The 12678-nt window shown below is 43.6% G+C and overlaps 1 protein-coding gene across 5 annotated transcripts; it reads left to right on the plus strand.

The window, feature by feature from the left end:
- The first annotated feature begins 2273 nt into the window (after positions 1–2273).
- LOC136500706 (golgin candidate 4-like) lies at positions 2274–12273 on the plus strand. 5 transcript variants are annotated; one of them, XR_010770088.1, is made up of 16 exons: positions 2274–2640; positions 3378–3476; positions 3703–3786; positions 3882–4025; positions 4252–4384; positions 4488–4552; positions 4679–4849; positions 4949–5053; positions 7411–7518; positions 7719–8015; positions 8102–8167; positions 8338–8540; positions 9759–9813; positions 9907–10092; positions 10243–10756; positions 11936–12273. XR_010770088.1 is itself a non-coding variant. In XM_066496123.1 (15 exons), exons 1-15 carry the CDS (start codon positions 2437–2439, stop codon positions 10534–10536), a joined length of 2214 nt encoding a protein of 737 aa, XP_066352220.1. In that variant the 5' UTR covers positions 2277–2436; the 3' UTR covers positions 10537–10839. The 5 variants fall into 5 exon arrangements, 2 of the variants coding, with proteins under 2 accessions (XP_066352220.1, XP_066352218.1); XR_010770090.1 differs by having other exon boundaries at positions 11942–12273; XR_010770089.1 differs by lacking the exon at positions 11936–12273 and adding an exon at positions 11843–11859.
- The last annotated feature ends 405 nt before the right edge of the window (positions 12274–12678 follow it).

Here is a 12678-nt window from a genome sequence, read left to right on the forward strand (position 1 = left end):
TTAAGGATGGACTAGTTCTAAGTGTCGTTTGGTGTTGAAGAGACACTTATAGTAGTTTAGGACTTTGTTTTTTTCTTTGGCCATACTATTAAGGGGGGTATGGACTAGTAGCTTGACCTAGGTGAGTCTAGTGGGTTAGGTGTGGTGCACAATTGTCAAATCTAGCACTAGGTAGCTCAGGAGTAGCCCTAAGATCAATTGGAGCAAACTTCATTCACATATAATTTTGAGTTGGAAGTGAATGGGGGGTCAAATGACTGACCGGACATTGGTCTGGTTGTGACCGGATACTGAAGGGTGAGTCCCGTCAGTTCATTTGATCAATTGAAGTCGTCTATTTGTGATCAGACGCTGAGTGAAAAGACCCCGGACGCTGGGTGCCAGAGTTCGGTCAATTCCAAAGAGGTTCTAGAGAGGGAAAGTCCTGATCGGATGCGTCCGGTCAGTGCTGACCGGACGCTGGTCAGGTTTCGGTTACTGACCGGACACTGAACAGCAAAGTGATCGGACTCTAGGCGCCATCGTCTGATCAACATTAGTAAGGTTCCAGAGAGCAGTTTTCATGACCAGACGTAGGTCAGAGTCCGGTCACCACTTAACGGCTCTATGGCGGGAACAACTGACCAGAGCGTCCGGTCACCTTGACCAGAGCGTCCGATCACCCTGCAGAGCACTAACTCAACCTCCTAACGGTTCGTTCTGAATGAGGGGGTATAAATACTTCCTCTATTCATCCAAGGGAGGTCTTTTGCCAATTTGTTCAGCTGAGAAACACCCTTAAGAGTACTTAGAAGAGCAAGAGCCTAGTGAGGTGATTGAGATTTGAGAACCCAAGATTAAGGCCTCATTAGTGTAAGGAGAGTAGCAAGTGTGCATCCACCTTTCTCATTAAACTTGTTGTGGTCAAGTGAGATTTTGAGCTTGTTAGTCTTGGTGATCGCCATCACCTAGACGGCTTGGTGGTGATCTGGAGTTTGGTGATCATCCGGCGGAGCTCGTGGATGACCCAACTCAAGTTGTGAGCGATTGTGGGTGATTCACCACGACGGAGTATCGAAGAATCAACCTGTAGAGAGCACTTGATCCTTGCGCAAAGCAAGGGGGGAGCTACACTCTTGCGCGGGTGCTCCAACGAGGACTAGTGGGGAGTGACGACTCTCCGATACCTCGGTAAAATATCGCCGCGTTTCTTCTCCTCTCTTTACTTTAAGCATTTACATTTGAGCAATTTAATTCTTGTCTTTACATTCTTAGAATTACCATGCTAGAGTAGGATTGGAACTTAGGGTGCTAAACTTTTGTGCGATAGATCAATAGAATTATATTCTAGGCATAAGGGGTGAAGTGAGCTAAATGTAGGGTTTAATTATTACAAAGAATTTTAGAATTAGTCCAATTCACTTCCCTCTTAGACATCTTCCTTTCAGGAGGAGCATTAGGGAGGTCGACCGATCCTCCAATGATGCTTAACCCCTCTCCCTTCTCTCCATCATACTTTGCTAAGTAGCCAAAGAGCTTTGCGCTGAAAATCATGAGAAAGCAGCCAAAGAGGGGTCGGTCGACGTGACTATGACCCATTCCATCACATCCTTGTTTGACACTTCTCTTTGCTCTCTGTACAATGTAGTCGAGCATTCAAATTTTGAAGAGAGGCAATAAAGGGTCGGGCGACGGGCCAGCATCTCTCCCACTCCTCTTGCGGAAGCACAACCGTTCAGGCTGATAGTAGGAGTATAGTTTTAGTCAAATTTAAAACTGTACTTCTTTCGTACTCAAAAATAAAGTTTTTTTTTTTGACCGAGGCTTAGGTCAAATATTGAAAATATAAATCATGAATAACTTTTAAGTTGTTGAGTTTAGAAATATGAAAACCACATGTATTGATTTGTCTTGAAAAATACTTTTACAAAAATTTACGTATATCACTTTTGATAAATATTTTTATAAAAATAAGTAGTCAAAGTTATACTTTGAAGACCGTATCGCTATTTAAAACGACCTTATTTTTGTTAGAACAGATAGAGTATATATTTTGTTCACGGAGAGAGCAGCACACACACAAATGGAAAGCACAACGAGTCAGCGTCCATGCTCGACCACCCTGCCGTACAAACGCAGCTCGCAATACAAGTCAAGCCGGCGAAAAAACCGAGAAAACTTTAAATGAAGCGTGGAATCGAAATAAATAAAATAAAACGGAAAAAAAGAGCAAAAAAAAAAAAAGGAAAAAATTGTCTTCGTCCCTAACCCCGCGGTAGCGTCGTGTGGCCTCCTTCCGTTACTGTCATCCCACTCCTCCCACCTCTCTCAGATCTCCGCCCACCCCTCCCCGCCTCGCGTCGCCACCGCCCCCCAAACCCTACCCCCTCAGCCTCGTTGGATCGGGCCAGACCCGGCCCCGCGCCACGAGGAGCAGCGGTGGCTCCCGCCGCGGCGATGCGGAGCTCCATCGCGACCTACCGGGAGAGCCTCTCCCGGCTCGCCGGCGAGGTCGACGACGCCGCGGCCGACGAGGTCCCCGCGCCGCCGCTGGCCTCGGCAGCTAGGGGCGGGGACCTCTCCTCCACGCCGCCGTCGTCGGGGAGGCGCCGACGGTACTCCCGCCCTGGCCCCGGCTCCGAAGCCGCCGAGCCCGACGAGGTAAACCCCCATCCCCCGGCGGCAAATTCCTCAGGCGAATTGATTCGAGTAGAGGTTCCTGTGTGTCTGTTATGTTATCGGGATCCGAAGCTCTACCTTTCGAAGTCCAACTGCCGAAGTCTTTTGGATAGTATGAATGATTTCAATCAGTCAACCAGCACCCGTAGCCAATGTACTAGGGAAAAATTCGCATTGACGAGCAGGCTGTTGTTGTTGGAAGAAAAAGGAATATATAGAGTGTTGATATCTGGGTTTAAGGGGGTGTTGATAGCGAGGTGGGTAAGGGATCAGTGTATGTTAATATAGCCTTTGCCTCCGTAATTGATCCTGTGATTAACGTGGCTCCAAGTTAGGGTGCATAAGTTCATCTAAGTTGGTAGAATGCTTTTTCCAATGTTGTGTATTACGTCTAAGTGTTTGTTCTAATAGATGGTTAAAAGCAGTGAGAAGTAAATTCTTTCCTAGCATATCATGTGGCAAAAAAATGGGGTTGGTTACTTGTGATCTTAGACAGGACATATTGCACAGAAGCTATCCTTGGGGACTGGTGAACTATAAGGAACTTGTTGAACTGTCAATCTCTCTAAATATTGAACTGTGAAGTGAACTATTATTTGTTATGTTGCACAAGGTTCTACTTATTCTAAGAACAGATCTTACTGGTTCCATTCCCACGTGACAAATTGTGAAAGCAGTGCAGTAAGTATGAATTGATGTAATTTCATTTTCCTTTGCAGATTTCTAAATTGAGGGATGACATCCAAAAGCTTCAAGCTTCCGAGGCTGAAATAAAGGCATTATCTTTCAATTATGCTGCAATGTTGAAGGAAAAAGAGGTATGCCTTCTGCCCTTCTTTATAGGTCCCTGTTTCTCCCTTTTATGTGTATCTGCTTGCCAGATCATTTTTAGTTGATGCATTTTTTTTGGATGCAAGAATCATTTTTAGCTAGTTTCCACTTTCCACATCTGTCGTATGCTTAATCTTTATGTCTAAACAAATTTACTGATTTTACGTGGCAGGCTTACAATCTTTCTTACATGTGGTGTGCATATTTTTGTAGGAACAACTGGGAAAACTTCGTGAAGAAAATGGATCTCTTAAAAGAAGCTTGGAGAGCTGTAAGGCAGTTTCAGCCAATTCTAATGTAATTTTGTGTTTTATTCACTTTAATAGAGTTACTATATGTCATTTATTATGCAACATGCCACTATGGTAAACTATTAACATAAGGTCTCACAGGGTACTTTGGAAAGATCACCCAGAGCACAAAGGAATGCAGTTCAGGAAAATTCATTGAATCTCACCAAGCAGAATGGATATGGCGGTGGTTCTTCTCACGGTACCCAGGCAAATGGTCTGCATCCAGTGACAGGGTATCAGAAGGTAGTTATTACTTATAATCAGTTTCATTACACTGCGTATATTATATATTCCTAGTTTGTATTCCCTTCACACTCTCATCCTACTTAAAAGCTGTCGATGTGACTTTTTTATCCTATGGTGAAGTGTTAAAAACAACGGCTTTGATATCTTTATTTGTTGCATGCAAAGAAATTGTGTACTTAGTTAAAATAATCAATTCTCTTCATTAAATTAAATCATGCTACAGGGAAGTGCATTGGAGGAAGAGAGATCATCCTTGATTACCAAGCAAGCTAGTCTTGAAAATGAAATCAAACAATTGAAACAGCAGCTCAGCAATAATTCCGAGAAAGAAACTGAAACTAAAAGGAGGCTAGAAGGTATGCTTGATCTAAGTCCAAACTGTTACATCTGAAACAGCTAGCGGTCTATATTAAATTTAGTGAGCTTTTGTTATCTAAATCTTCTGTTTCCACATTTTAGATGAAACCAAGCGGAGTGAATTTCTTCAGCAGCAACTAAATGAACTCAAGATGAACAAAGAGAGGGTAAGTTTTTTCCCTATGGAAGAGATGCCAAGGTATCTTGATCCACTGTCAACAGTATGTTTATTGTTTAAGGTAATGGGTTTGACTCCATGGGCATGAAGATTATTTTCTTATGTACTTCTGCAGATATCAACTAGCATGGAAGGGCTACACAAGGAACTGAGTGAGAAGAAATCTGAGTTGAGACGTGTTCAAGATGACTTAAGCAGAAGGGACAAGGAGCATGTCTCGAACGGATCACTTCAGAGCCTAAGAAATATGTTGATGGCTCTACAGAAGGAGAACTCTAGCCTAAAGGTCTGAATAGATCGTGCATCTGCTATAATATAGTGCTAATACAATGAACATATGGAAACTTCGCTGCAGATTTTGACAACATAATATTTGCTTCTGCAGATAGAGAAAGTCAAGCTTGAGGCAGATCTCAAGAGTATGAAGAGTACCTCACAAAAAACTGTTGACAGTACATTTGATACTAACAAGATTTCTGACTCGGAAAAGGTACGATCTTGCTCTTAAGCTGTGCTTCATATATATAATTTCAATGGTGATCAATGCCTATGGAAGATGCATGGGATAGACTTTTTTTGTTCAATGACAAACACTACTTGTTATTATTCAGTGTTCAAAAGACATTGTTAAACACTCGCTTAGGTGCTAGGCAGAGACCTATCATGGCTCCTAGTCCATAGGCGTCCAATTAAACACTGCATGAACTGTCAGAACCCATGGATGGTGAAGAAAGGAAGAGAAGAGATGAGATTTGGATGGCAAAATGGTTTGTTGTATCGTGATTCAATCTATGCGACTATGCCTACCTTGTGGTGTCCAAGTCGGTCGATTATGCTCACCTCTGTTTGATGTAGCCCCTTCTGCTTGATTTCTCCAAAGGGTCATGAGCGCAGCCAAAGCAGGAGTGCCATGGAGGGGGAGAGGATGGGGTGCACACAGGCGGAGTAGAGGTGGGTGCATGGAGGAGCAGATGGGGTGAGGAGGAGAAGAGGTGGTGCACCATGGAGATTTAGAGTGACGGACTGGGGCACACAGGTGGAGAGGTGGTGTGGCTTCACAAGGATTGCCTACTGGGAATCGGTGGTGGTAGGGCATCGTTTGGTGTTATGGTCTTCAGATGGACTAGTGGGCTTCCTCCCGTAGTGGGCTTTTATGGCATTGCTCGTCCTTTTCTATTTATTCTTTCATATTTATGCAACTAAATGAAGGGCGGGCCTGGTGCAAGCGGTAGAGTCTTACCGCCTGTGGTTTTCAAGTCGTCCGATTAATCGCGATTACTCGTCCTAATCGGTCCCTGGTGTTCGATTAGGAGGTCCGACTCGATTAGCTCGACCAGAAAGCTGGTCGTCCGATTAGTCGACGACTAACCCACTAGGCCATGGACGACCAGTGTGGTTGCTCTGTTTTTTTGGGCCTGTTCAACTGGGCCTATATGTGGCCTATTGGGCTTCCAATTTGGCCTATTAGGGTTAGAATAGGCACCCCAAAACACCGGAGGCACGTAGGCACGATGGCAAACGCAGGGCAGCCGCAATTTTTTCCCCGCGCGCGTTTCCTGCCTCCCGCGCGCGATTCCTCCCCTTCCCGCGCGCGATTCCCTCTCTCATGAGCTATTCCCCTCCCTCGCACGCTATTCTCCTCTCTGGTGAGCTGTGAAGTCAACGGCGCCCTCTGCCAGGTCAAGTGGCCGCGGTCTTCGTGATGAGCTGCTCCGACGACGGTATGTGCCTTTCCCCTCTCCATCTTCTTCCCTCCCCCATCCCTCACTCTGCAGCCTCTCTAACTCTCTGCTAGACTGCTAGGTTGCTTGCTGTGCTGTACTGCTGTCCCTTTGCTATTCTTTGGTTCCAAAGGAAAGAGAAGCAATCCACTCTACTAGACTAATCGGCCTGGTCAACGAGTAATCGCGATTAGTCACATGGTCGGTCCCATGGTGACTAGGTTCGATTAGACGACTTGAAAACATTGTTGATTTCTCCAAAGGGTCATGAGCGCAGCCAAAGCAGGGGTGCCATGGAGGGGGAGAGGATGGGGTGCACACAGGCGGAGTAGAGGTGGGGTGCATGGAGGAGCAGATGGGGTGAGTGCAGGAGGAGAAGAGGTGGTGCACCATGGAGATTTAGAGTGACGGACTGGGGCACACAGGTGGAGAGGTGGTGTGGCTTCACAAGGATTGCCTACTGGGAATCGGTGGTGGTAGGGCATCGTTTGGTGTTATGGTCTTCAGATGGACTAGTGGGCTTCCTCCCTTAGTGGGCTTTTATGGCATTGCTCGTCCTTTTCTATTTATTCTTTCATATTTATGCAACTAAATGAAGGGCAGGCCTGGTGCAAGCGGCAGAGTCTTACCGCCCGTGACCGGAAGGTCCCGGGTTCGAGTCGCGGTCTCCTCGCATTGCACAGGCGAGGGTAAGGCTTGCCACTGACACCCTTCCCCAGACCCCGCACAAAGCGGGAGCTCTCTGCACTGGGTACGCCCTTTTATATTTATGCAACTAAATCTCTATGTTTAGGCGCCCTAGGCACTAATCGGTGGCTTAGCGCCTGCCTAGCCCCTAGCACCTTTTGAAACCTTGTATTTGTTTATTCAGAACTTCGATGTTAAATCAAGATCTCAATGCATTATATGTTGCTTAATGTGCTGAAATGAATTTTCCACAGTTTTTGCTAGTAAGAGTCATCTGAAAATTGCCAAGATCATAGAGTTTGTAAATTTCACTATGGATGACTTGTTACTTAAGAGTTATGGGCCAACAAAACAAGGATTTGTAGTATATATTACTGGTGATACCACCTAATGGCAAAGAGAATAAAAGTACTGATGTGCTTGTAGTTCCACTGTGAAGGTTAAGGAAGAGATGGATTCTTTGAAAAGAGCATTACAGGATGCTTCCCGTGAGAGAGACAAAGCAGTGCAGGATCTGGCTCGGCTGAAGCAGCATTTGTTAGATAAGGTAACCATATATTGGTATTTGTATTTTTCTTGCATTTTTTTGTAGTACTCGTGAGACAAGGCAAAGTATTATGTGGTCCCTTGCTTCATTTGTAGTTTTGTACTACCTACGTGCAAGCTATGTGCAATACCTTTATGTTTAATGTGATAACCTGTTTACTGGACAATATGATGTGCAAACTAACAATTCACTTTCATTAGGATCTTGAAGACCAAGAAAAGATGGATGAAGATAGTAAACTCATTGATGAATTGCGGGTAGTCTGTGAGCAGCAAAGGGCTCATATAATGCAGTTAGAGAGGGCTTTAAAGGTTGAGATGGCAAAGCAGGAGGAGAACAAAAAGATCGTAAGTGAAGAGTACCAGAGGTCAAATGAACAAATAGAAGATTTGAAGTACAAACTTGCAAGCTGTATGAGTGCACTTGAATCAAAAAACGTGGAGCTGCTAAATCTTCAGACTGCCCTTGGACAGTACTATGCTGAGAGTGAAGCCAAGGTGATTGAATTCTTGGGGTATTCTTTGTTTGAAGCTTACTAATTTAAATATTGTCAGATTGATTATGGTCTTTAATTTGTATGTAGGAACGACTTGGAGGTGATTTAGCTGTTGCTAGGGAAGAACTGTCTAAATTGTCAGTGTCATTAAAGGTAAAAACAGAGCATACCTTGTAGATGCTTGAGCAAGCACTGACCAACGTCAGTACTTGTGATTGTACCTCTTATTTTTATTGGATTCATGTAGGCCTAAATTTATGGTGTGCTCACGTACTCAGTCTTTGTGCCTAGTAACATTAGTAAGGCATGTCCCTTTTATGCAGGTGGCAAATCAAACTATTGAGATTTCAAGAAGGGAGAAGGAAGATATAGCTACCAAACTTTCACAAGCAGAGAGGATGTTAGTAGATGGGAAGCGATCCATGCAGAAGTTTGAGGATGACAATTCAAGATTGCGGAGAGCACTAGAACAAAGCATGACAACTGTGAATAGGATGTCACTAGATTCAGATAACTCCGTTGACAGGTTGGTAATGATTACTTTTTCTTCTGTAGTGATTTAGTGAATGCATCTATGGAGGACACCTCGTTTATATAATTATGTACCAATCATGGTTTTTTAGGCATCACGTAGCATGTTGCCTAGTGTACCCCAGGCGCCACGGGGCACCACAAAGGTTTTAGTCACACCATATCGCTAGTGTACCCCAGAATGCATTTAGGTGTTCAGGCGTACTCCTACCACCATAGGATGCCACAATGCCTCAAAAACCATTGTACCAACTCGTCACCTAGGTGTCCAGGCATATCCCAGGCGCCACATGACACCACAAGGTTTTAGTTACACCATATTGCTTAGGCATCTCGCCTAGAAGGCATCCAGGTGTGTACCCCTAGTGCCACAGGATGCCACAAGGCCTCAAACCATGTTACCAATGATAGAGATAGCTATGTATTATTTGGTGAAGACAATTTTCCTCCAATACATGATATAACAGTAAGAACTGAATATGCTCATATAAATGAGCCCATGGACAAACATTCATTCCCAAACCTTTGTACGAGAATAATACACCAGAAGTGGAATCTTGGAGCTTGGTCCCTTTGGAATCATTGCACTCGATGTGTCTTCGATGGGGCTGCACCTGTTGTGCGAAATGATTTGGCTTTGACCATTGAGGAAATGAGGCTATGGGGTTTGGCTGGATCTAAGGGCATCACTTTATTGATTGCTCCGCTTCTTGATTGTGTTTAGCTCTGCCTTCGGCTGTTTTTGTGGTCATTCTGTTCTTTTGTAAAAGGTGTAGTTGTAGCTTGTCATCCCCTTTTGCGTTAGTGACTGAGTCTCGGCGTGTGTGGTTTTTTTTTTCTTTTGTTGGGGCTCTTTTGCCCCTTTTTCATCTTCTTAATATAAAGATAAGCAGCTCTCCTGTGTGTACGGTAAAATAATACTAATTGTGTTTTCTATTCCTCTTGTTTTCACCTTTTCTTCTTTAGCTTTGAAATAAGAATCAATGACCAAAACTTTACTGCTGGTTAATCTATGGTCATACCATGCCATGTGCAGCTTAACATTTCCAAATTTTATCATCCTGTTCTATACCAAAGTTCTCTGTTTCACAAGATATATCTTGTGTAACATAGAATTTTCTTTTCTTTCTGCACTTTCATCACCTCATCCGACAAATCAGTAGATGCTATATGATATATGCAACATATAAAAGAATCAAACTTTTGCTTGCAGGCGCATTGTGATCAAACTGCTAGTCACCTACTTCCAACGAAATCACAGCAAAGAGGTGTGTGGCTCTTTGTCCAAATCAATTAGTGTCATATATACTTCCAAAATAAAGTTTGTTATCAAATAATTTGCTGATGTTGGATATGGGCAGGTTCTGGATCTCATGGTCCGCATGCTTGGCTTCTCCGAGGAAGACAAGCAAAGGATTGGTTTTGCACAAAATAATGCTGGTAAGGGTGTTGTCCGTGGTGTTTTGGGTCTCCCGGGACGCCTAGTCGGAGGAATTGTTGGTGGAGGTCCATCTGGCAAATCTACTCAAGCGTCTCAGGATAGCCAGGTGGGATCTATATGCCTGATACCTTTTTTTTTCATGATCCTATTCCTTTCACCTCTAAAATTCAGCAGACAATGAGAAGCACTAAGCTGTACTTTGCATTATGTTACAACCTGATGGTTGATATTGGTGTCCTTGTGCCATCATGTGCAGTCATTCGCAGACCTATGGGTGGACTTCCTGCTCAAGGAGACGGAAGAAAGGGAGAAACGGGAAGCCTCAGAAGCTGCAAGGCAATCGCAGGAAGAGAGCCATACCGCCACGGGTCCAAGTACATCGTCAAGCATCCAGCAACCATCGCAGCGCCCCACAAACCTGGCACCTGGCCCATCCACAAGGCCACATCTCTTGGGTCGTCCAGACTCTGAATTCTCAACAGTTCCGCTAGCATCATCATCATACTCATCATCCGTGCAGACTCCATTCTCAAGACCACCTCTAAGATGATTGCAATCAAGTGTACACTGTACAGTATCGGACTATCAGTCCCCTTTTTTTTGTTCTGGGAGTGATCCCGCATCTGAAGGCCAAGCTATTTGTTCCATTCGTTGACAATGCGATGATGATAGTAGTTGATTCAGAAATTACCCTCCTTCCTCCTTGGCATGTGAAGATCTCAGTATGTAAAAATGGATTCCTACCCTCGAGGCCTCGACAACAAATGGAGGTAAAATGAGATTGTTGATTTATTATACGTATTTTTTGAGAACTGGAATGCTTTGTGCCGGTGTTTGACCGTTATGAGTAAGGTAAAGCATTTTGTTTGGCATCCAAAGTTCCGAACTGAGTATTGCGGATACGACTGGTAGTGGAATGAATCTGTGTACTGCAGTACTAAGTATTTGCGAATGGAGCTTTGTTCTAAAACCCTGGGTTCCCTTTTCCCAGTCCACGATAGTACAACGGAATGAATAACCATTAAAACCCTGAGCACAAACATATCTATGGGGTTATAGCATTCAAGACGTTTGATTAATGGTTTTGCTGTAGTTTCAATAGAAAATGTTAAAGCGTTCGTTGTTGTTAAACAAATTGACCAACGACATATTAGTAAATAATTCTCAGAGTTACTAGAGAAGTTGTAGTATAGTGGTGAGTATTCCCGCCTGTCACGCGGGCAACGGCATGTTTTTTTCCATGTCTGTGCTGTTCTTCCGTCTGATTCTTTTACTTTCTTTTTAATTTTAATTACTATTATTATGTCTGTGCTGTTCTTCCGTCTGATTTTTTTTTTTTTGTTCTAAAGCCGTCTAATCATTTTCCTGCTCCTCCAGTTGACCTGGTATATATGAATAGACGGTATATAACCACTAATTCGTGTGTCCGGGGCTTGCGTGTGGTGTTTTTTTTTTCTTTCTTTCTGAAAATTATGGTCGTACTGCAATTTATGAAGAGCCGTATGATGAACACGACTACACAAACCCACCCAAAAGGTCATCACGTGCATACTGCAGAAACACAGCCATCGGAATCGTAATGGCGGGTCAATATATTACCAGTGCGAATTCCTTGCCTCCTGTTTGTTTCGCTTGCAATGTACTGTATCTATCTACAAATCCAGCAATCCTCATTGCCAACGGAGAAGTATAGATAGATGACTTGGGTACAGTGCAGCACTGCAGCCAGCGACCGTGCATGCCCAGCCCATATCTTCTTCTTCGTCAAGATTTCGTTTTCTCGTCTTCAGTTCAGCTTTCAAACTTTGGTGGCTTGCACATTTCCTCTCATCATCTTGTTTATTATTGCTTTCCAGATCCAGCGACTTGTGTAACCAAATTGGATTTATTTTTGGAGATGAGGAAACAAGAACAGTAGTTTGATCTTGACTACTTTTGTTTTTCTGAAGGAACAGGAAGGGCCTTGGCCAACCAGAGAAAACCAAAGTACAGAATGATCAGATTGATCATAGTGTGACTCCTTCAAGAGACAAAGGAGAAAAAACTGTTACCGTTTGGTCCATTGGACAAACAAATCATATGTCCCAAAATAGTTTCTGTAAAATGTAAATTTTCAAAGTTTATTATAAATTCATACAGACGCCCCGCACCAATATGCCTGTGTACATACAGAGATAGATCTGCATTCAGTCCTGTAATTCAATTGTGTGTCCTCTGCATCTTCAGTTTCAGCATGTTGGGCAGGCTACCTTTCCAGTTACACTCATGTATGCCTGCATGGACTTGAGACCTTGAGTACAGTGATAATGGGATGGTGCGACACCTCTGCATTCCCACCTCCTTTTCTTTTCCCTCTATTGTCATATCAAGTACAGTGATGATCTTTTACAAGGGGGAAATGTCAGGATAGAAGCATTGTTTGCATTACTCATTGATTTGATTACAGATCGCCGGTCTTTTCTTTTTTTGCTCACTCATGTTTTTTGGATGTATCTGTTGAGAAGAGAACACATGTCGGATGGTGTGAGTACTTGTTCTGGTTTGTTAGTTCGACCTGTGCAGTAGGCATTTTGTCTCAACACAAGAAATCAGAGAAGTACTTTTTGTGTATTTAATTTTGTTGGGATCTGGGCAAACAAAAAATAATTTTTATTTTTTTACGGTATGGCTAGCACCCGGACGTGGCCGCCTA

Source organism: Miscanthus floridulus, chromosome 13 (assembly GCF_019320115.1).
Source record: "Miscanthus floridulus cultivar M001 chromosome 13, ASM1932011v1, whole genome shotgun sequence".
Taxonomy (NCBI): domain Eukaryota; kingdom Viridiplantae; phylum Streptophyta; class Magnoliopsida; order Poales; family Poaceae; genus Miscanthus; species Miscanthus floridulus.